Here is a 21,263-nt window from a genome sequence, read left to right on the forward strand (position 1 = left end):
TTGCGTGCATTTCTGACCTGAATGGGTGCTAGGCTACATGCTTTAGGTATTGCGTCTGTGTCTAGGTTTATGTTGAATTTGATTACGTAGTGGTCAGTCCATTGCATCTTGAGGATGTCTACTATGGTTACTGCGGTATTCAAGGTGAGTATCGAATCGATAATTCTACCTTTGGAGTGGGTGGAGGTATTCACTATTTGGGACAATTGCATCTCACAGAATGCCTTGTGGCAGGCTGTTGCTTTGCTGTTCATGGGGTCATTATAACCTAGATTGAGGTCTCCTAGTAGGATGTACTTGGTTTTGGGTTTGAGCAAGGGTGTAATTAATAGGGGTAAGTCTATGTCTGGATTGTTTGAGGAACTTGGTGCTCTGTATACTATTAGGAAGTTGGTTGTTACCTTAGGGCTGACGGCCAACTTGAGAGCAAGGGCTTCGTAGCCAGTGAGTGATTCCATTTCACATTCCCTGAATTGTAATGAGGTTTTGTGGATAATGGCCACTCCTCCACCTATGGCATCTAAGCAATCTGCTCTGAAGAAGGTGTACTCGGAAGGGGCAGCTAGTGTGATCTGTGGACCTGAGGCAGTATGCAGCCATGTTTCGGTGAGCACTAAGAAGTCCAGTTTAAATTCTAGTATGCAATCGTGTATGTCGGTTGCGTGGGCCCCAAGGGATCTGACATTTAGTAGGGCTCTTAATAGAGGCTGACTGGATTTGGACAAGCATGAGGGCAGGGTCAGAAGGGTCTGAGGGATGGTCGCTGTGGTGTTAAGTACGTTTTGCGGAGTCGCATTAGAAGTGCTGGATCGCTTGGAGTTGATGTCAGGGATCTCCTGAATCACATGAACTATGGGCGTAGTAGTGGAATTGATACAAGAAGGAGTGCTGGTTTTTGATGTGGGGGTGTTGGTGATGGGTGTGTGCTGAGAGTCTATCGTTTCTTTTAGATACAGTGATAAGTCTTGTTTGGGCTATATTGTGTGTGGTTCTGGAGGAGAGGAGTGTGCAGTGTATTCTACCAAGTAGCGGCAGGATTTGGATGTGGGGTAGGAGTGTGGTTGGGAAGGCTGGAGTGCTAGGAAGGAATGGTGTGGGGCAAGGCAAGGGGTGGTGTCTGGGGCAGTGAAGCCGGGCCAGGCCTGTTTTATGGAAGATTGATGTACCTTTAGAGTAGAATGTATTGTTGGTAGGCGTGGTTGCTGGGTGACCAGGAGTAGCAGTGTCGAGGTCTGGTGTTGTAGGTGTAGGTGGGCATAATTTAGTGAAATGAGGCACTATATAGTAGGAGGAGGTAGCTGAGGATAGAGAGGGTTGGGGTAGTGACTCTAGGGTGTGGGCGCCCAGATCTGTTGCTAGGTGGCTCGTTAGTCTGGGGGGTGGTGTACGCCAACGCAGGGTGAGGAGTGTGTTTGCATTAGGGCAGGTGTTCTCGTGAAGTTCATAGGGGTGCTAAAGAGACGGACGAATAGCGCGAGGGGCGTGACAAGTTGTTACAGTGGCCCGGTGGTAGGGGTGATGATGGTTAGGATGGATAAGAAGAGGGCAGGGAGCAAAATAAGTGGTGAAGCGAGTCTTGGGACTGGCGATACAGTATAGTAATTGGCGCGGCAGAGGGCTATCAGCATGGGCGTTGGGCCAGAGAGTACTTATGCAAACAGATAGGCTGATTCAGAATTCAGCAGTGGGCTAGAGGACAACAAACAAATAGGCTAATTCAAAATTGAGCAGTAGGCCAAAGAACATCATAAAAATAGGCTAATACAAGATTGGGCAGTGGGCCAGAGAAACACTCTACAAGTCGGCTAGTTCAGAGTTAGGCGGTGGGCGAGTGAGCACCTTCGCATACAATTTGGCTGATGCAGTTTAAAACAGTTAAGCATCTAGATGAGGCAAACAACATTAAATATTAATCCTGCAAAGGAGGAGTGGCTGCTGAGCGCGTACATGGGCGACTAGTCATGTAATAGGTACAGGTTGGGCAGTAAAAACGATATAGACAATGCTTTCGTTGAAGCAATTAATGCAAGAACTCAACGCAACGTCTGTGCTACGACGTACTGTCACACAGTTTGGAGCACGGATCGGGTAACAAATAAGCTACAGTGGGGGTGTGTGAGTGGGTTGTGTGAGCAACGGGCACCAACAATCTGCGAGTGAGCATGCAAAGCGGAATTAGCAAGGATCATACAGAATTAATAAGAGCAGGTAGGTTTGTGACTAATGCGAACTGTACAATTAAGAAGCATTGAGCGAGCGTTCATAGTAAAAAAAAGAGAAGTCCTGCACAGAGTACTTGAGCCAGATTTTCAGGCACGGTGGAACAGATATTGTTTAGTAACTTGTGAGCCCCGGCAAGATACGACAATATCCTGGGCTACTAGTCTAGGCTGAGCAAGGAGAGAAGTAACACACAAGTGAAATGGCGGGACCATGTGTCTCTTACCAGGTCACTGGGCGGACATTGGAAGCTGGGGTAGATGAGACCAAGAGAAGTTGGACATGGTTGCCGATAGGGCGAATAACGGGCATAGTGACTGGCCCTGGGCTCTGTAGGCTTGTGACTGGCTCAGGACAGGAGCCTTTTTCGGGGCCTTATTTATTTCTGGAAGCCGGCGTTCGGCTGCCGGCGAAGGATGATTGGGCAATAAGCACAGCAGCAGCCAATCGGGTGGCTCCAGGCAGTAGGCTGGGGTCAAGGCTGACGACTAGACTCGGTGGAAAGCGATGGCCGTTTTCAGCCAAGCACGCGCTTTGTTGTTGCAGTGAATTTGCCGTAGTGAAGATAGAGTAATGCAAAGGTCTATGGATCGCTGTGCATGTGGATAAGCACTCAGGGAGATTTTAGAAATAATCTTTATAAAATGAAAAGAAATGCTGTCGGAGCGGTGGTACAAAGGAAAGGGCCTGAGGGCACAGGGTATTTATGCCTGCAAGCGTACCTTTCCATCCCCTCAGGGATGATGATGCACTCGAAGCTTATCCAGCAGCGCGGACACCACCAGTGAGCTCCTGCTCAGGTGGAGGATCGGGGGATCAGATGTGTCCCAAAACTTTGCTCCTGGGGACCCCACTCAGAGAGGTATACCCGAAATCTGGGGTACGGACGAGGATATTGACACATTTGCAGATGGCGGCGTGTGTTACAATCGCTGGAAGTCAGTAGAGGGCCCAGACTTGGCTTTATGGTGGATTAAGGTTTGGGGTGTGCTGGTGGCAGAGAAGGTTACAGCTGCAAAGGAGGGGAAGTTTCACCAATTTTTATCGATCTGGACTCCACTACTGGACTATGAACTTAAATACCCAGACTTAACCTTAAAACCCTGCCTGGTCCGGCTTTCTGTGTCCGGGCGAAATCAGGTGACACTGGCAGGCATGGGAGAAACAGACCAGGTGAACTGTGCAGGGCATGGGGGGGCTGTTAGTTGTTGGCACTAGCCTCGGTAGTAATTATGATTGCATCAATTGTATATTTTATCAACACAAAGCTTGATTTATTGTTGTACACTTGACAAGATGGTTCAGCCAACACAAGTTTTGACACAGTCTTTCTCAAGGCTGATAATTGTACAGTAATCCAGTAGGATCAATGGGACCAATGCATATTAACAGTAACAATTGCATGCATAGTAATTGTCAATACATGCCATTGTCATGGTCATAGGTAGGGAGAAAAAGAAGAGCAGACAGAGACATGGGGGAAAAACATAAATTAAAAACTATTGGCCAGCATGGTTTGGCTGTTTGCATTTTCTTAGAATCTGAAATGTTCATATAACAATCACGCCGGTGAAGGGTGGAATGGTCGAAGCACCCAAAATCCCCAGACAAATATATTTTCCAATTGGTTGTGAGATAACCTGGTTGCCAAAGCATCCATGCGTTATGTCAATAGTGCCATGCTAGACAGTGATGCTCATAAGTGTGATGTGATATTAGTGTTTGGACTGACATCATGAGTGTGTCTAGTTCAAGAGCAAGTGATTTAGCCAGTGCTTTGTGTAGAGTGTGAGGAGATCTGGATATCCTAACTCGGTCTTGCCAATGGTAGCGTCTTAAACTGACCTGTGAATCACATTGGAAAGGATTTAAATGTAAGTGAACCAACTAATAGTAATAATTCTGTTCCATCATGGTGCTCATTCGATAGCCTACTAAGCACTTACCCTAATGGTCGTGGGTAATGCTCAGGTTGGACTTAAGTGTCTTGGGAATAATTCACTCCTTCTTTAGAAGCTGTAGAAATTAGCAGCGTAGCCTAATTAGGAGTTAATGTTGGGGCTGTATTCAATTAGGGAGATTAATTTGACTTATGCTTACCTCTGAACTTGGAAGTTTTCTTGAAAAGTAGCAGTGCTTGTCAGCATTGTTTGTTATTTTCTATTATATTGTCTTCCAAAAGCAGGAAAATCCTTTAGTAACGTGCATTGAGGCAGATCGCCACATACTGGTTAGAATTAGACGGAACACATAGGTTGGCACCTAGGATAAGTATCATGAATGGATAAGTAATGACACAAACCTTAAGGGTTTGCGAAATAGCATGTCTGCAGAAAGAAGCGTATTCTTACCTATTGGAAGAGGGGTGTCCTGTCTGGAATCATCCCTCGCATTCGGTGTGTAAGGAGCACGCAGCCATCCCACGCCATTGTTTTTAATCAGATGCTGTACGTGACATCACACGCTTATTGCGCATCGCGTCACGTTGCGCTGATGTCAATATTCAGCACGCATAGCCATTAAGTCCTATTGTAACTGGCAGGGCCAGTTGGACTTTGAGAGTAGAAGTCAATTTCTCCTAAGGACATGTGGTGTAAAGCGCAACAATGTGCCAGCTTAAAGAATGAACACTCAAAGCTGAAATCATTCTCGTCTGACATAAAAATGTCTGGTACTGTCATTTGCATAGTATAAATTGAGTCTCGATCAGTGAGATAATGATTAATAGCTGGTGGTGTCTAAATGATTAGATCGAGACAATCCTGGCTTGTGTTGTGTATTGTTTGTTGTGGAATTTGGGGTGCTTTTTGCTCCAACCTTCACTGTTCTATTTTAGGCATTTTAAAACATGATGTAGATAAGTTCTCGAAATTTAACAATAATAATGTTGATCCAAATGTTTTATGAGTATATATAAAACGGTGTGTATTCCAGAAAGATTTTGGTAGCAACAGATACAACACAGTAAATTGCTAAGTTGATGTTAACTATTCACTCCTGTAATCTCGATAAAACAATATGTATGAAGAAAGTCACAACACAAAGTTTAACAGATGGTAACCTTTTCAGGAAAATGGAACACAAAAACATCAACCAGATGCCAAAGTAAACATTGTTATAAAAACACATTCTTCTCATGTTCAATATTGAGGCCGTCTTTGGTACCCCTACATTTGCAGATGCATTTGGATTGCATCTGCCGTAACATGAGTGTGCGGTTACCCGCGCGTTTGCCATGTTTGGCTCATCAACCCTATGAATTTGATCTCACTTGTATCTGATATTTGATGACAACATTGCCAATCGTGCCAGGGGCAGCCTTGGATCCTGGCTGTTGAGGCTTGCCAGGTGTTCCCTTATTCTTATTCTCAATTGCCTTATGGTACTTCCTATATAAAGTTTCTGGCATACACATATAATAGCATATACCACATAGGTGGACTTACAATTGATAAAGTCTCTTATGATGATCTATGCACCTTGTTTGAAAGAAAATCTATCACAATTCCGGTATGCAAATTTGCACATGCTACATGCACCACAACGATGAAAGCCCGACTGGGTTCTCAGCCAGTTGGTACCTCTGCTGGTATCTAGGCGTTCACTGTTCAAAAATGAAGGACAGAGCAAATTCCTGATCGTTGGTGCTCTGGTATACACGAGGCTTGGGGTTCATGAGATGTTGAAGGTCATTGTCCATGCACAGGAGATGCCAGTGCTTCTGTACAGGGTATGGGCATCCGTTGAGTACTGTTATGATATCTGTGGTGGTGTTCCTGTTCAAAATATCTTGGGGTCTTGGTTGTAATAGCTCAGCTCTTGTTCGTTGCTTAATCTTGTCAAGAGATTTCTTAACCAGAGCAGGTGAATATTCCCTTTTTTGAAATCTCGTAGAAAGCAGTGCACATTCTGTGTCAAAGTGTTTATCCTCACTACAGTTCCTACGGGCCCGATGGAACTTGCCTGCAGGTATATTGTTAACAGTTGCTTTGCGGTGGAAGCTTGAAGCATGAAGCATTGAGTTTACTTTGGTTGCTTTACGGAACGTGCTTGTTTGAATTTTGCTTCCCTCTATGTAGATGTGTAGATCCAAGAAGTCTATTGATGTGTTGTTACAGTGCCCTGTAAAGCGAAGTCCAAATGTATTGGTATTTAGGTGCTCCATATATTTGCTGAACAGTGCTGCTGTGCCTTTCCAAATAAGTAGCATATCATCACTGTATCTTCTCCAGAGGATTACATGTTGCACCAAGGCATTGTTATTCAGTGCGTGTATATCCTCATATTGGGCCATACAAGGGTTTGCCAGGGATGGGCGTTATTTGGCCCCCATGGCCACACCTTTGATTTGGACATAATACTCTTCATTAAATAAAAAGATGTTATTATCAAATGTGAATTGAAGGAAGGATTTGATCATGTCCACGTGCAGTAGATGGAACGCAGAAGAATTTCTAAAAGTATAGTCAATAGTCTTGATGGCTAAGTCATGGTCGTTTGAAGTATATAGGGCTGCCACATCAAGTGTGGCTAGCATATCTCACTCTTTCCATTTATAGTCTTGTAGAAGTGTAAGTACTGCCGTACTCTCTCTAAGACATGACATTTGAAAGACATATTGTCTGATGGCCTTGTCAATGTATTGGGATAGGTCTTCCGTAGGCTGTTGAATTAGCACCATGATGGAACAGAATGATTGCTATATGTTGGCTCACTTACATTTTCGTCCTTTCTAATGTGATTCACAGGACAGCTGCCTTTGGGGAGTCTGAGCTATGATATCCAGACCTCGCACTCTAATCGGAGCTCTGTCCAAATCACTTGCTCATGAACTAGACACGCTCATGATGTCAATCCTAATGTCCCAACACAACACTAATATCACACTTATGAGCATCACTTTCTAGCATGACACTATTGACATAACCTATGGGTGCTTTGGCAACCAGGATATCTCGCAACCAATTGGCAAATATATTTGTCTGGTGATTTTCGGTGCTTCGTCCATTCCACCCTTCACCGACATGTGATTGTTATACGAACATTTCAGATTCTAAGAAAATACAAACAGCCCGACCATGCTGGCCACTAGTTTTTAATATATGTTTTTTCCAGCCGATGTCTTTGTCTGCTCTTCTTTTTCTCCCCGCCTATGACCATGGTATGTATTGACAATTTCTATACATGCAATTGTTAGTGTTAATATACTTTTGTCCCATTGATCCTACTTGATTACTGTACAATTATCAGCCTTGAGAAAGACTGTGTCAAAACATGTGTTGGCTGAACCATCTTGTCAAGTGTACAACAATAAATCAAGCTTTGCGTTGATAAGCTTTATTTCTGACGTTTGTTAATCTGCTTAGAATCACATGCTGTGCATATGGTCCAACATCCAGTGGTAACCGCGGAGTAAAGATCTTGTCTTTCGAGAATCGAAAGGGGACGTCGACATGGGCGTGCCTGTAACACTATCCCTACGTGACGTGTAGTGTACCCAGGATCCCGCACGCGTTGAGGTCCCTCAGATTGTTTTTTTCTGCCCAGCATACTGGTCTCCTTGTTGCAGAGCTCGTCAAAGACTTTGATTATTGTGCCATCGACCTTTGGTCAATAATTATATAAAAGATCCATATCACCCTATCCGTCCCTTATTTCGACAGCTATTACAGACCTCCCCCGAAGAACTTCAATAACTCGACGGACGGTGATCCAGTCGGCGCTGCCGATCACATGGCCCGGCCTTCCGCCGGCCTATAAAGTAGGGAGAGTAAGGTCAGGGTGGACATTTCTATGCAAATTGAGAATGCCTTTCCATTTCCTTCCTCTTTCCCTTTCGTTCTTCGTCACTCTACCCATCCTGAGCTATGGAGAGGACTCCATTTAGGTTTTGCTCTAACTGTAGGAGCAAATTCCCTTGGAAAGATAGGCACAAACAGTGTAACCGGTGCCTGCCCCTCGATCACAAGGAAGAATGATGCACGGCTTGTAAGCTCCTCCATCCTAAGACGTTGAACGAGCGTAGAGTCAAGTGGTGGGCGGCCTATGGTATGTCGAAGGCCGAATTTTCTCCTGCTGCTGCAGCCTCCGAATGTGACGACGGCGAGAGTGACGATCATACCTCCGAACCGGGGGTTGTTGACCTTTCGACGGAACACTCACGTTCCGCATCGTCTGTCTCGGGCCCCGCTAGGCACGGCTATGGGGAAGTCACACCCCGGCGACAAAGACGAACATGTACACAGCACAAAGCACACAACCCCAAGTGAATCTTCAGCCAGGTCGAAGAAGATTTCAGCACCAACGGGTACACCGGAAGCTTCGCAGCACCCGCCGACCATCAGAATTGGCAGCCCTTCCCGCAGCCGCATTGCGCCTTGCGACCGGGCCATCGAAAACAAAGGGCGCTACCCCCAATATAGAGGGTTACACCGAGACGCATCGCAAGAAGGCATCCAGCGACGATAGGGTTCCGGTTCAGCCGAAGAAGGCGGTCGCAGAAGACAAGGCCCCGGCACTAGTCTAGCCCCGGCTGAAGGTACGCACCTCCCCACCGTGGAGGACGCCGTCGGCAGTTTAGCCCGGATTGTCGCTGCCGATTCTCAAAAGCGGCAGGCCAGGGATGCGCCGAGGCCCACGGAAAGGCCCAAGGATCCGTCGAGGTCCGAGGATGGCCTAAGGGGGGTACCGAAATCCACCCATAAGTCGAAGGAGAACCACAGAGACGTCTCACCTCTGTCGGTGCCCCAGGAGGAGTTCTCTAAGGGCGAAGAAGGACTATTCCTGACGATGATATGAAAATCTCGACGCTTTTCGATGGATGAAAGTGATCAAGATATTTTTCAACCTCTAAACCGTTCTAGGTCCTCGGTTTGGACTAGACATGGAAAGGCTGGACAGGTTTGTTTCCCATTCAAAACAACCCACACCAAGGAGGCCAATGGATGAGAGCCCTGTGGACCCCAAAGATAAGTTTCCAAGACTTGTTGACCCCTCTTTAGAAGAGGATATATATACAATTGCGACCTAACAGAGGATGACATTCATGCTGATAGCCAGGATGAGGAATTCTTCAACCCTGAGGACATGCATGAGCCCATAGAGGGCTGGGAAGAGAGCCCAGATGTGGGTGACCCCCATCCATGGCAATCCCCGGATCATCAAGACCCTGATGTCCTGTCCCTGGACTTTCCCCAGTCCACTCCCACTAGGCAACAGCCATCGCCAGTGGATGACCAGTTGACTTTTAACGTAATGTTACGTAAAGCAGCTGATCATTTTAAAATTGCTACGGATGATGCGGTCCCCGAAGCTGACTTTGTGGAGGACATCCTTAAGGAGAAACGACCGGGCAGCCAGGCCATTCCCCTCCTCAATTCAATTAAGAAATGTCTGGCGCCATTCTTATCGACACCTGCTCTCGCAAGAGGTGTCAACCCTGCGAATAGAAAAACTCTTTTGCCCTTCTCCATCAGACCCTCTGTTTATCAGAGGTCATTCCACCCCAGACTCCCTGGTGGTGACTACTACATGAAAGCGGGCAGGGGTCGCTTTGTCAACCGGCGAGGCACCCCCTGATAAGGAAAGTAAACGACTTTACGCCCCTTGGAAAAAGGATCACGGTTGCGGCTGCGTTCTCAACAGGCATTGCCAACAACAATACCTTGTTGGCCAGCTACGCCGATGCCCAGTGGGCTTTAGTACAGGAAGGCATACAGGAGGTTCCCGAACCCCTACGTACTTGTCTCCTCACCACTACCTCTGAAGGCAGACAAGTGAACCAGAGCATTCTTAAGAATACTTTGGACTCCGCAGAAACGGCTGGTCGATCCCTGCCTCAGGGCACTCTCCTGAAAAGACATGCTTGGCTACGGAACTCTGGATTCAAGCCAGAGACACAAGCGTCACTAATGAACAAACCCGTGGAAGAATCCAACCTGTTTGGGAAGGCGGTAGATGAGTCCCTCGAAGGAGCATGACATCTTAAAAACACTGGACCAGATTACACAAAGACCCTCTACAAGAAGAGGATCTGAGTCCAAACGGCTTTTTCGTGACCAACGCTTCCCTCAACAATACTCATCAGGAAACAATTGGAATTCTACACAGGGAAATAGCAGATACACCACCTCGAATCCGCAAAGGGGTCAACGCTGTGGCAAAGGAAGAGGCCGGATCTCTACCCTCAGAGGCTCATCGGCCTCAGGTTCAAAATGACCTGAAGAGTCGGGTCCCCTCCCATGCCTCCCCGGTCGGGCGCCGGCCAACGTAGTTTCTTCAGGCATGAGAAAGATAACAGACCAGTGTGTGCTAAAGACCGTGGCCCATGGGTATTGTATAGAGTTCAACCGGTCCCCACCAGTCAGACCTCCAGGAGCAAGACGACTGACACCAGACCATCTTCGCTTTCTTCTGCAGGAACTCGAGCAGGAGAAAGGAGCCATAGAAATTGTACCTCTGGCACAGGTAAAATAAGGTATATATTCAGTGTATTTCCTTGTACCCAAAAAGGATCTAACCATGCGCCCTGTTTTAGATCTGTACCCAGCGAACAAGTTTGTAAAGCCACAAAAATTCTGCATGGTCACACTACAGGAAGTAATTCCACTGCTATCACAGGGGGATTACATGGCAACACTGGACATGAAAGATGCATACTTTCATATTTCAATGTTGCCAGCGCACAGAAAATACCTGAGATGTATGATGCAGGACTAGCATTATCCGTTCAAATTACTACCCTTCGGCATAGCATCTGCACCAAGGGTATTTACAAAAGTACTAGCGGTGGCAGCAGCACATCTGCGCAGGCAATCCATCCCGGTCTATCCTTACCTCGACGACTGGCTCAAAACAGGGTACTCTTACGAAACATGTCTGTCAAATACCCAGAAGACGATAGATCTTTTATTCAATCTGGGATTCTCTATCAACGAGAAGAAATCCAGCCTAGACCCCAGTCAGGTCAAACAGTTCCTAGGGGCTCTAATCCGAACAAAGGATGGCCTTGTCTTCCCCTCCAATGAGAGGGTCCAAAACATGTTGTTTCAGATCCCTCAGCATGTAGCCAGTCGAGAGGTGACTGTACGCACGGCTATGCGACTGCTAGGAATGATGGCGTCATGTACCTACTTGGTTCCTCACGCGCGCCTGCGCATACGCCCAATGCAAGAGTGGCTCAACAGCCAGTGGTGTCAGGCCAGCGGACAGTGGGACGATCTAGTGGTCGTCTCCTCGGTCCTCTCGCTGCAGTGGTAGTCCCGGAAGTACCCCTTGAAAGGGAAATCCTTTACCACCCCCGCAGTGGAAGCCACTCTAACTACAGACGCATCTCTCACAGGGTGGGGAGCTCACCTGCTTCAACAAACCGCGCACGGAGTTTGGTCGTCAGACATAGCATCCATCCACATAAATCTGTTGGAACTGTTGGCACTGTTCAAAGCACTAAATGTTTTCCAGACACAACTGCAGGGGAAGATGATCCTGATCCTCACAGACAGCACCGCGGCCATGTACTATCGGAACAAACAAGGGGGCACTCATTCTCCAGGCAGGGCTGTCCAAACTGTCCCAGAACATTTGGAAGTGGGCTCTCAAATGCAACATGTTCCTGTTATCACAACATGTTCCAGGGGAACTCAATCTTCTGGCAGATGTACTCAGCAGAGACTTTCCGTTGCTCAGGGAGTACGAATGGCGATTACACAAAGACATCGTCTCCAACGTTTTCGCAGAATGGGGCTTCCCAGAGATAGATCTGTTAGCAACTCTGGAGAACGCTCAGTGCCAAGATTACGCCTCCAGGTACCCCCAGAACCGTTCCAAGGGGAACGGACTCTGGATCACATGGTCAGGGAAATTTGTCTCCGCTTTTGCCCCGACTCCCCTTCTCAACAAGATCGTTCACAAGATGCACCAGGAACCAGTCACAATGATACTGGTGGCCCCCATGTGGGCCTGCGAACCCTGGTTCGCTCATCTGATGGAGATGTACCTATCCCCTCCAGTCAAACTGCCTTGCCAGTACAACATGTTGTCGCAGGACAGAGGGGAGAGGCTTCACCCTTGCCCGCAGACATTGAATTTAATGCCCTGACTCCTGCGGTCATAGAGTTTGGACACCTGCGACTCCCTCAGAGATGGATGGACATTCTCAGGGAAGCAAGAAAGCCGAACACCAGATGCTGCTATTCCAGTAAATGGAAACTGTTTGTCATCGGGTGCAACTCAAAGAGCATTAACCCGATTAACTGCTCTCCCACACACATTGTGTTATACCGAACTCATTTACTTGACTCAGGCCCGGTCTTCTACTCCATAAAGGTGCACCTAGCTGCACTTTCAGCCTACACTACATCACAAAGGAAAGTGTCATGGTGGAAGATACCAGTTATTAAAGCTTTCATGAAGGGAGTGGAAAGAATTGACCCTCCCATTTCTAACCCAGCTCCCGGATGGGGCATAAACGTGGTGTTGACTAGACTTATGGGGGCTCCATTCTAGCCCATGCACAAGCCAAGTCTTAAAGACCTCACCCTTAAGACTGCTTTTTTAATAGATATTACCTCCATCAGGAGGGTAACTGAACTACAAGCGCTCTCAATCCGAGATCCCTTCGTAACAGTTCACAAAGACAAGGTAGTTCTGCGCACTCACCCTAGATTTGCGCCTAAATTCATTTCAAAGTTCCATGTGAACCAGTCAATAGAACTACTAACGTTCTTTCAAAATCCTTCAAACCTGAGAGAAAGAACCCTGCACTCACTGGATGTAAACAGAGCTGTCATGTTCTACACGGAAAGAACTTGACCACTTAGAAAGACTAATCAGTTTTTCGTTTCGGTTAGTGGCAGGAAGAGAAGGAGACAGTCTCCAAATCCACTATCTCTAGGTGGATTGTCAAATGCATTACACTCTGCTACACTCTTGCTGAGAAAGAACTGCCCTTCAAGCCTAGAGCACATTCCACTCGAGGCACTGGGGCATCCATAGCATTCATTGTAAATGTTCCCCTTGAGTCCATTTGCAATTCGGCAACCTGGAGTTCTGTACACACCTTTACAAAACACTAATTTGCTAGACACTTATTCGAGGTCTGATTCTCAGGTGGGACAGGCAGTACTAAGACATCTTTTCACTACTGTTCCTTCTCACAACCCACCTCCAACTCCGGGTACGAGTTGATTCTAAGCAGATTAACAAACATCTGAAGACATGCATTACTTACCGTAAAATAATTTCTGATGGTTGTATCTGCTTAGATTCACATGCGCCCACATTTCCTCCCAGCTCGGATGGAAGGAACATAGACGTCTTACCACTTTCTCTCTCTTTTCTGTACTCACTCATGATAGTCACAAGGCTCCCTCTTAGCAGAAAAAATACAATCGGAGGGACCTCGACACGTGAGGGATCTTGGGTACACTACACGTCACGTAGGGATAGTGTTACAGGCATGCCCATGTTAGGCAGAAACCTGTGCAGTTCCCTCTGGGACCACTGCAAAAGATTTAGGACTACAGGTGTTTGGCAGTAAACCCACTTGGTAGCAGTCTGTACCACACAGATTCACTTGGTAGCTGTGGCTGAGCAGTCAGACTTCCTTCAAGAAGAGTTAGGCAGTATACAGAGTATTCATAATAGGTCAAAAGAACACAATAGAGCAAGTAAACACTGACCAGGGCTTGTTGGAAAAGAGATATAATTATTTATTTAAAACCACATCTAGAAAAACACACAGGCACTAATAGTAAGCAATTCAAAAACACGGTCACTAAAAGATATACACTCCCTTAGAGGAATATTAGACAAGTCTTAAGTAAAGCCCCACTTATTTTCAGACAGCGGTGAGCGCTTAACGCAGATGGCACTCTAATAATTTGTTTAAAAAGGGAGAGAAAAGCAGAGAATAAATTGAAACAGGTCCCAACACTTTCACAAGAATACAACAAGAGAGGAAGGCAAAGTAAAACCGTGAAGTTAGTGTTCAGTAGGCTGGATCCACTTTAAGGGGATCAAACGAAATGTGTCCATGGTCACACGGTTGCAGTGCACAAAAGTTTTGTAACGGTTCAAAAAGGAGTTGGACCAAGAAAAGGGACCAGTTAGAGGGTCAAGGCGGCCAGCCCAGTCCAGAAGGTTAAGAGATTATTATTACCTTGTAGCAATCTTTAGAAAGGGATGCCTGGCGGACACGGTACCTTAAAGTGGTGAGAATACTCCAGCGGGGGCAGTTGTTCCTGGCAGTGGATGCAAGTCGGTGCTTCGTCCGGGGGAAGAGAGGATCTCGTCGGGGAGGAAGACAGGTGTCCGTTGCGCTGCCAGGGAAGAAACCAACCGTGGAGTTTCTCAGGTAAAAGGAGCACTCCTTTAATTCGCGGTCTAGTGGTAAGTGGCTATCCGGTTGCCGGGGTGCTTGGCACGGGCAATTTGACCACAAGCCGGTCTGGGGTGCGAAGAGAAGAAGGTAAACTGGTTGTGCCCACAGTCAGGGGAAGAAGCCTCTCCAGCCGGGAGATCTTCTCTGTCGTCAGGAAGTGGTGAGTCGGTTCCGCAGGGCTCCGCCGGTGTTGTCGTCGTGGTAGGTCGGCTCAGCTTCTCCCTCGTCAAATTCTCAGGTCCTGTGGTGACTTCTGAAGTTCCAGTCCCCAAAGCCCTGCTTTTATGCAGCATACCCCCATTCACTCAGCCTAGCTGTCAATCAAACATGCTAAGTGGTGAGCCGGCCGGCTCACCACTTGGGCCAATCACACAAGAGTGCGACTTGAGTTACCAAGATAACTCAGTCCAGGGTGCCTAAACCCCCTCAGGCACCCCCCTGTGGTACCCAGACAGAGTGGCACCACTTTTGGAGGCTTCTGTGGAGAAGCCCGCTAAAAAGTGGAACAAAGGGCTCGACTTGGGTTGGAGTCACAGAAGAGAACAGAAAAGCCATTTTAGAATAGAGTCCTGGCAAAAAATACCAACCGGTGAATTAATATTAAATAAATAAACTGGCGGTATGTTCGAGGCTATGAGAATTAAATAATTAAAGTTGGTAGCCTCGAACAATGGGAAAATCCCATAGGGATATATTCGCGGTCAAATATAAAAAGTAGTATCCACTGCCACCAGCCAAAACTCGAACAGGGGGGACGGAGACGTGCCCTCTCGACTAACAGACCCCAGGGCAATCGAATTGCCCCGACCAGTACGTCCACAATATGATGGTTTGTACTGGGATCTGTTAATAATTTGGGACTAGTAAAGCCAAGAGTGGGAGAAAAAAAAGAGTCTCACTCTTGGCAGGAGAAAAAAACAAACTCCAGAAATCCAGCAAAGCTCCTGGGGGACTCACTAGGTTAGGAAATTCAGCCTAAAGAGAGAATTCTCCCTAACAGCCCATGTCGACGTCCCCAATCGATTCTCGAAAGACGAGATGCAATACTCTGCGGTTACCACTGGATGTCGGACCATATGCACAGCATGTGAATCTAAGCAGATACAACCATCAAAAATGCTTTTACGGTAAGTAATGCATGTCTTATGGATGTTGACAATAAGTGTCGATCATATACTGTTATGTCCTTGTAATGCACACTATTTTCTAAAAATGATTGTGAATGCATTTTATATAAAAAGTGTAATTATTGATTGTGTCTTTTTCTTTTAGGTAATAATCGGAAAGTCGGTTCGGCGAACATTATGTCTGAAATTGTATAAAGAATCTAAGAGGTATCCATTTACTCTCTCTTATTATGTCCAGGGATGTACCCGATTATTTATTTTATGTAATTGAATGTTCCAAGTGAGTTACAGTTAAATAACTTTCCACACATCCATATCAAAAAGAATATAACACTTAAATGACATATGAAGGTCAAATGTCCACATTATATTTCAATACCTTCTTAAATACTTGAAAATATGAATGATTCATCATTCTTAATCCTCTAAATTTAATTAGTGGATTTACTAGATACTCAATCCCCATTTTGTGTGGCACTGTCCTATGAGTACCATCTAAAACACTACGAATATTTTGTTCCCAGAGCATTAGTCCTTAATATACTTGCTATTCCAACCTCCAGTAGAAGACCAGATGTATTTCCATAAACAACATAATGCATTCATGATTGGTGGTGAGCCATGTACTTTAGGATTATTTGACACTGCAGGAAGATTGACAGATTACGACCTTTAAGCTACCCACAGACTGATGTTTTTTCCTAGTCTGTTTCTCAGTGGTTTCACCATTTTCCTTTGAAAACTTAAAAGAAAAGTGGGTGCCAGAAATTACTCACCACTGTCCAAAGACTCAATTTCTGCTTGTTTGCACCCAAATTGTTTTAAGAGATGATCCCTCAACTTGTGAGAAACTTGCCAAGAATAAACAGAAGCCTATTACTCCAGAAACTGCAGAGAAGCTGGCCCGAGTTTTGAAGCCAGTGAAATACGTGGAGTGTTATGCACTCAAGCAGAAAGGCCCCAAGAATGTGTTTGACGAGGCGATATTGGCTGCCTTGGAGCCTCCGGAGCCGAAGAAGAAGCGCAAGTGTATGCTGCTATGAACATTCCTCCAAAGCCCCTGTCCCTTCTACAAAGCTGGTGTTGCTGTCACATTAAAAGCAATGTTTAAAGAAAACTAAAGATTAAAATTATAAAAGAAATGTAAAATTTGTTCTTGCAATAATGACAATGCCCCCCACATGCAAATCCACTCCACACAGTATAATGGTTTGACTAGGGAACAATTTATTGTTCGTCTTCCACTTCCCTTCATTTGAACGTAATTTTAAATGTATCCAAAAGCACTGATCAGTACTAGTATTTTAATACTAGTATCAGACGTGGACCCCTTGCTCACTGTGCTCAGAGAGGCAGAGCACCACCTCACTGATGAGGCCGAACAAGGCTGAAACACGTGTATGGAGTTGCTGTTGCTACTCTTGTTCAGAAGAGAATTGCCATAGCATTTTGGTGCTGGACTGCCCATGTGGGCGGGCAAAGACTGATATGCAAATGGGTATTTCCCTTCTGTGAAAGGTACAGTGAGCTAAAGTGTGGCTGCAGACTCTCGAGTGGGTACCATCCCAAAGAACATGTCATTTACCCGTGTTCGTTCTCAAATGGGGGCGCCTGTGGACTATTTCCTGATCTACAATATGCCAATAATGTATCTCTCTATATTTTAGATATATACAAACCTACTCAAGATACTATTATATTCAACAAACATAGATGGATATTTGGGTGGTTTCCAATTCGGTGTGTGATTTGAAATTCTACTAGTTTTAGTTTTTTCTCTAGCAATGTTGTATGTAGGGTCACATACCATTCGCAAAGGCAGTTGATTGAAACGCAATAACATTATAAATCTACGTAATGTGCTATACTGAACCCCAGTTGTGTATCTTAATGAATCAAATAACTGGAAACTCTTCGTGGCATACTCTGCTAACATGACTTTAGTGGCAAGGTAATCAATGTTATTTCTCCTATCCCACAATAATGTCTTATGTTTCAAGTCCTCTCCTAACAAAGTCTTAAGTCCCATTGCCAGTCTATTCTAACCTGAAAATTCACACAGCCCTGTGAAATGTCGTAGAGCGACTTCAATTTCAATAGGATTTTGACCCAAAAGGGTTCCAAATGAATGTATAATTTTGTCCTGCGCATGCAATGTCAATTGTAAGCACAATAGGCTCTTCCTGTTCTCTAGGGTGATCGTTACTAAACCCAACTCGAGCATAATTGTCGGGTTAGGAAATCCATATTGCAGGTGTAATTAAAGCAGGTTTCCAGAGTTTACCTTCCAGTACATCCAACCATTTTGTGTTCAATTCTACCAGTCTCTCCAGGCCATAATTATTCTTGGCACAATCCTGATAGTATAGATTTTTATTAACCTGCAATCGAGAACCCACCTGATGAGTTTATTCATTTTTTGGCTGTAACTCAAATCCTTGGATGTCGTCCTTTCTCCCCTACGGGGAGCCCTTTCCCAAGCGATGTGAATAAAGTGTTAGCTCGATTGTTTTTCTGATCCTGAAAACTGGCAAACACCTGCATGAGTTACCCTAATAAATGATGTCACCTCTGCAAAATCCTGTGTTTTTTTATATTTTGTAGAAAATGCTGCATAAGATTACTTAAGCAGATAATCAGAGCCCAGAACAACTGACGACATATGCCAATGCATCCTTATATAGCCAGTTACTGCCATTGACAGTTATAGTCTTACATGATAGGTATTGTGTTTCCAGCTGGTGCCTTATAACTGAACAATACATATAAATATTACACAACTTTTTAAGCTCAGTTATTCTCATAATAAGTCAAGTGAAAATTATACCAAGCTGCTGCTCCCTTGCCATTTATACTCACACGTAGCTGCACATGCCCAGGTACAGACAGACATAGGCCAAGTGTAGCGACCTGTACCCAGACATTGCTTTAATTTGCCAGGTGGTCCTCATATGTCTTATATAATCAAATGGCAAGGTACAATCTAATTGTCAAGGGATGCCATCATATGACTAGTGCAGCCTCAAATGCAATAGTCCTTCCATGTTAAGGCAGTGTGATTAATCCCAGGGTATTGTCACATCTTCCATGGGACAGACCCCTTTCCATGAGGCTAGGGAGGTGAGACTGCTACCTGGTAGTCCCCCTGGGGGTGGCACTCAGCAAGAGCATCTCATGGGGTGAGACCCCCCCACCCCCTATGGGTCTAGGGACGGCTATCAGAGGAGAACAGAGTATAACACCCGGTTCTCTTCTTCTAACCCTCCTTTACCCTATCTCCCCATATACATGTCTCACACCCATAGTATTAACGGTACGATGTCCTTTCATCGTGGGATGTTTTTTCGCAGCGTTTTTTACAGCGCTTTTTTTTCGAAAAAACCCCATCAATTATTTTAGAAAATGGTGGGTGAGGGTGAAACGCCCCCCCCCCCCAACTAATTTAAAAAAAAATTTGATGGGTTGTTTCATAAAAAAAAATATTGCGGTAAAAAACCCTGCGAAAAAACATCCCGCGATGAAATGACATGGAACCGTATTAACAGTACTGGGACTATGAAGAGTACAACCGACCCAAGGGAGATAAAGGGTAGAAGTACTGAGATGAAGAAAAACTCCATTGACTCTCAGGAGAACATGCAGATTTAAAGTACTGAGAGGAGGCAGAGGTGCAGAGCAATGAAGAGTACTCCTAGGAGCCATAATGAGCAGTCTAATTGTTGCCAGATGCTCACTGGTCAATGTAGAGTAGAAAAGGAAGAGAGACTCAAAAAGCAGTTGTCTAGTCTTCCCTTGAGGAGCTGCAGGAGCCAGCACGGTGCAGGAAGGTGGAAGGAAGCTGAGCAGGGTGCCAAGAGGGGAGCTGGAAGGACCAGGGCCAGTCCAGAGTGGAAGGACCAGAAGGGCGAGCTAGCAGAGAGGAGCTCCCGTTGTTCCTAAAGCATGAGAAGCGTACGACGGGAAGACCCCGCTGCCCAGAGGAAGGTTGAGACTGCATTGTTCCCGGGTGGACCAGAGCCCACTGCAAGGCTCCTTCGAGGTAGGAGGTGCACTCGGGCTGGTTATTGGGGAGACTAATAAGGTGCAGTCGGCATCTTCATAGTCACAGTACCTGGCAGGCAAGTGAACTAGGTTTGTCCCGCAACAAGAGAAGCTGAAGGGTCTGGGACACACCAAACAAGTGCAACACAAGTCGTCTTCCTCGTGGCAGTACTTGGGAGGAAACGGCCCCAAGTATCCAAAGGCAAAGAAGAGAGGTCTGGGATCCACCGCTATATGCGAACAACACAAGTCATCTTCCTCGTGGTAGTACTTGCGAGTAGAGTGCTCGAAGTACTCGCTCGCAAATAGGGGTCTGGGACCGACTACATGAGAATCACATGGGTTATCTTCCTCATGGTGCGACTTGTGATTAGAAGACTCCAGTACCCACACGCAAAGTGAGGTCTGTGGCCCACTACATGAGAACCACACAAGTCATCTTCCTCATGGTGGTACTTGGAGAAGAAGGCTCCAAAACCCCAAACATAAAGAAGAGGCTTCTGGGACCCAGTCCCATGAGAAGGACAGCCACAGAGCATTTTACTAAGCCATACTTGACATGTAAGTGAACCATGTTGGCCCAAGCAGAAAAAGAGAGAAGCAAAGGTCTGGGACTTACAACAGACTTTTTCTAAGGATCATACTTGGCAGGGAAGTGAACCAAGTTGGCCCAAGCAGAAAGAGAGAATCAGAGGTCTGGGACATATGAGAGATTTTACAATTGGGAAGGAAAGCCAAGGGGGAAGGGAACTGTGGCGTCATAAAAGCCTTGAGAAATGCATGGGGAAGAGAGCCATTCTCCCTGGCGAAGGGAACGTTTGTGTTTTTGTTTTGGCAGAACCCGAGAAAGCTTAGGGGGAGGGCATCGACCCCCCTAATGCAGTGGAACTTTATAAAGTCAACTTGCTTTGCTTTGAGTGGAACTTTGCTTTGAGTGGAACTTTGCTTTGAGTGGAACTTTGCTTTGTTGACCTCTTGAGGAAAAGGATTGCCGTCTGGTAAAAGGCAGTCATTCTCTCAGGCAGAACTTCCCAGGGAGAGTCTGGGTGCAAACCTGCTGTCTAGAAGAAGGGCGTTATTCTTCTTGACCACCATCCTTTTTGTGTTTGTTAGTCAGATTGTTATGTTAAAAATATTTATAGAGCCCACATACATCACAGGGTCACCTTGACGCTAGGACATTAACAGCAGAACTCTAGCGGCCTATCTAAAGAGGAATTTTTAAGGAATGTCGAAATTGCAGATAATTCTTTACATTCCGCATTGCTGTTGGGAGCTCATTCCAGAGTTCACCTGTTGCAACCGAAAAGGCACATCCACCTAAGCAGGCTCTCTGAAATTTCAGAATGACCAAATTGGTTGTTTCCTAACACAAGGACATGGCTGGGGATGTAAGGTCTAAATTTGTCCTGAATAAACTCTGCACCCAGCCCGTAGTAGGCACAATGAACTAAGCACAGGGTCTTAACCTTGATCCTCTCCGCCACTGGGAGCCA

General features: G+C 45.8%; 1 protein-coding gene across 3 annotated transcripts in view; it reads left to right on the plus strand.

Moving 5' to 3' along the window:
* ANAPC4 (anaphase promoting complex subunit 4) overlaps nt 1-21,263 on the plus strand; it is a 1,458,106-nt gene that overhangs the window by 911,998 nt on the left and 524,845 nt on the right. For all 3 annotated transcript variants that reach the window (XM_069631855.1, XM_069631854.1, XM_069631856.1), the window contains one exon: nt 15,872-15,933. In XM_069631855.1, coding sequence (XP_069487956.1) covers nt 15,872-15,933 — 62 coding nt within the window. The remainder of the gene's footprint in view (nt 1-15,871; nt 15,934-21,263) is intronic.

Source organism: Ambystoma mexicanum, chromosome 6q, assembly GCF_040938575.1.
Source record: "Ambystoma mexicanum isolate Mex_15411 chromosome 6q, UKY_AmexF1_1, whole genome shotgun sequence".
In the NCBI taxonomy this organism is placed as follows: Eukaryota; Metazoa; Chordata; class Amphibia; order Caudata; family Ambystomatidae; genus Ambystoma; species Ambystoma mexicanum.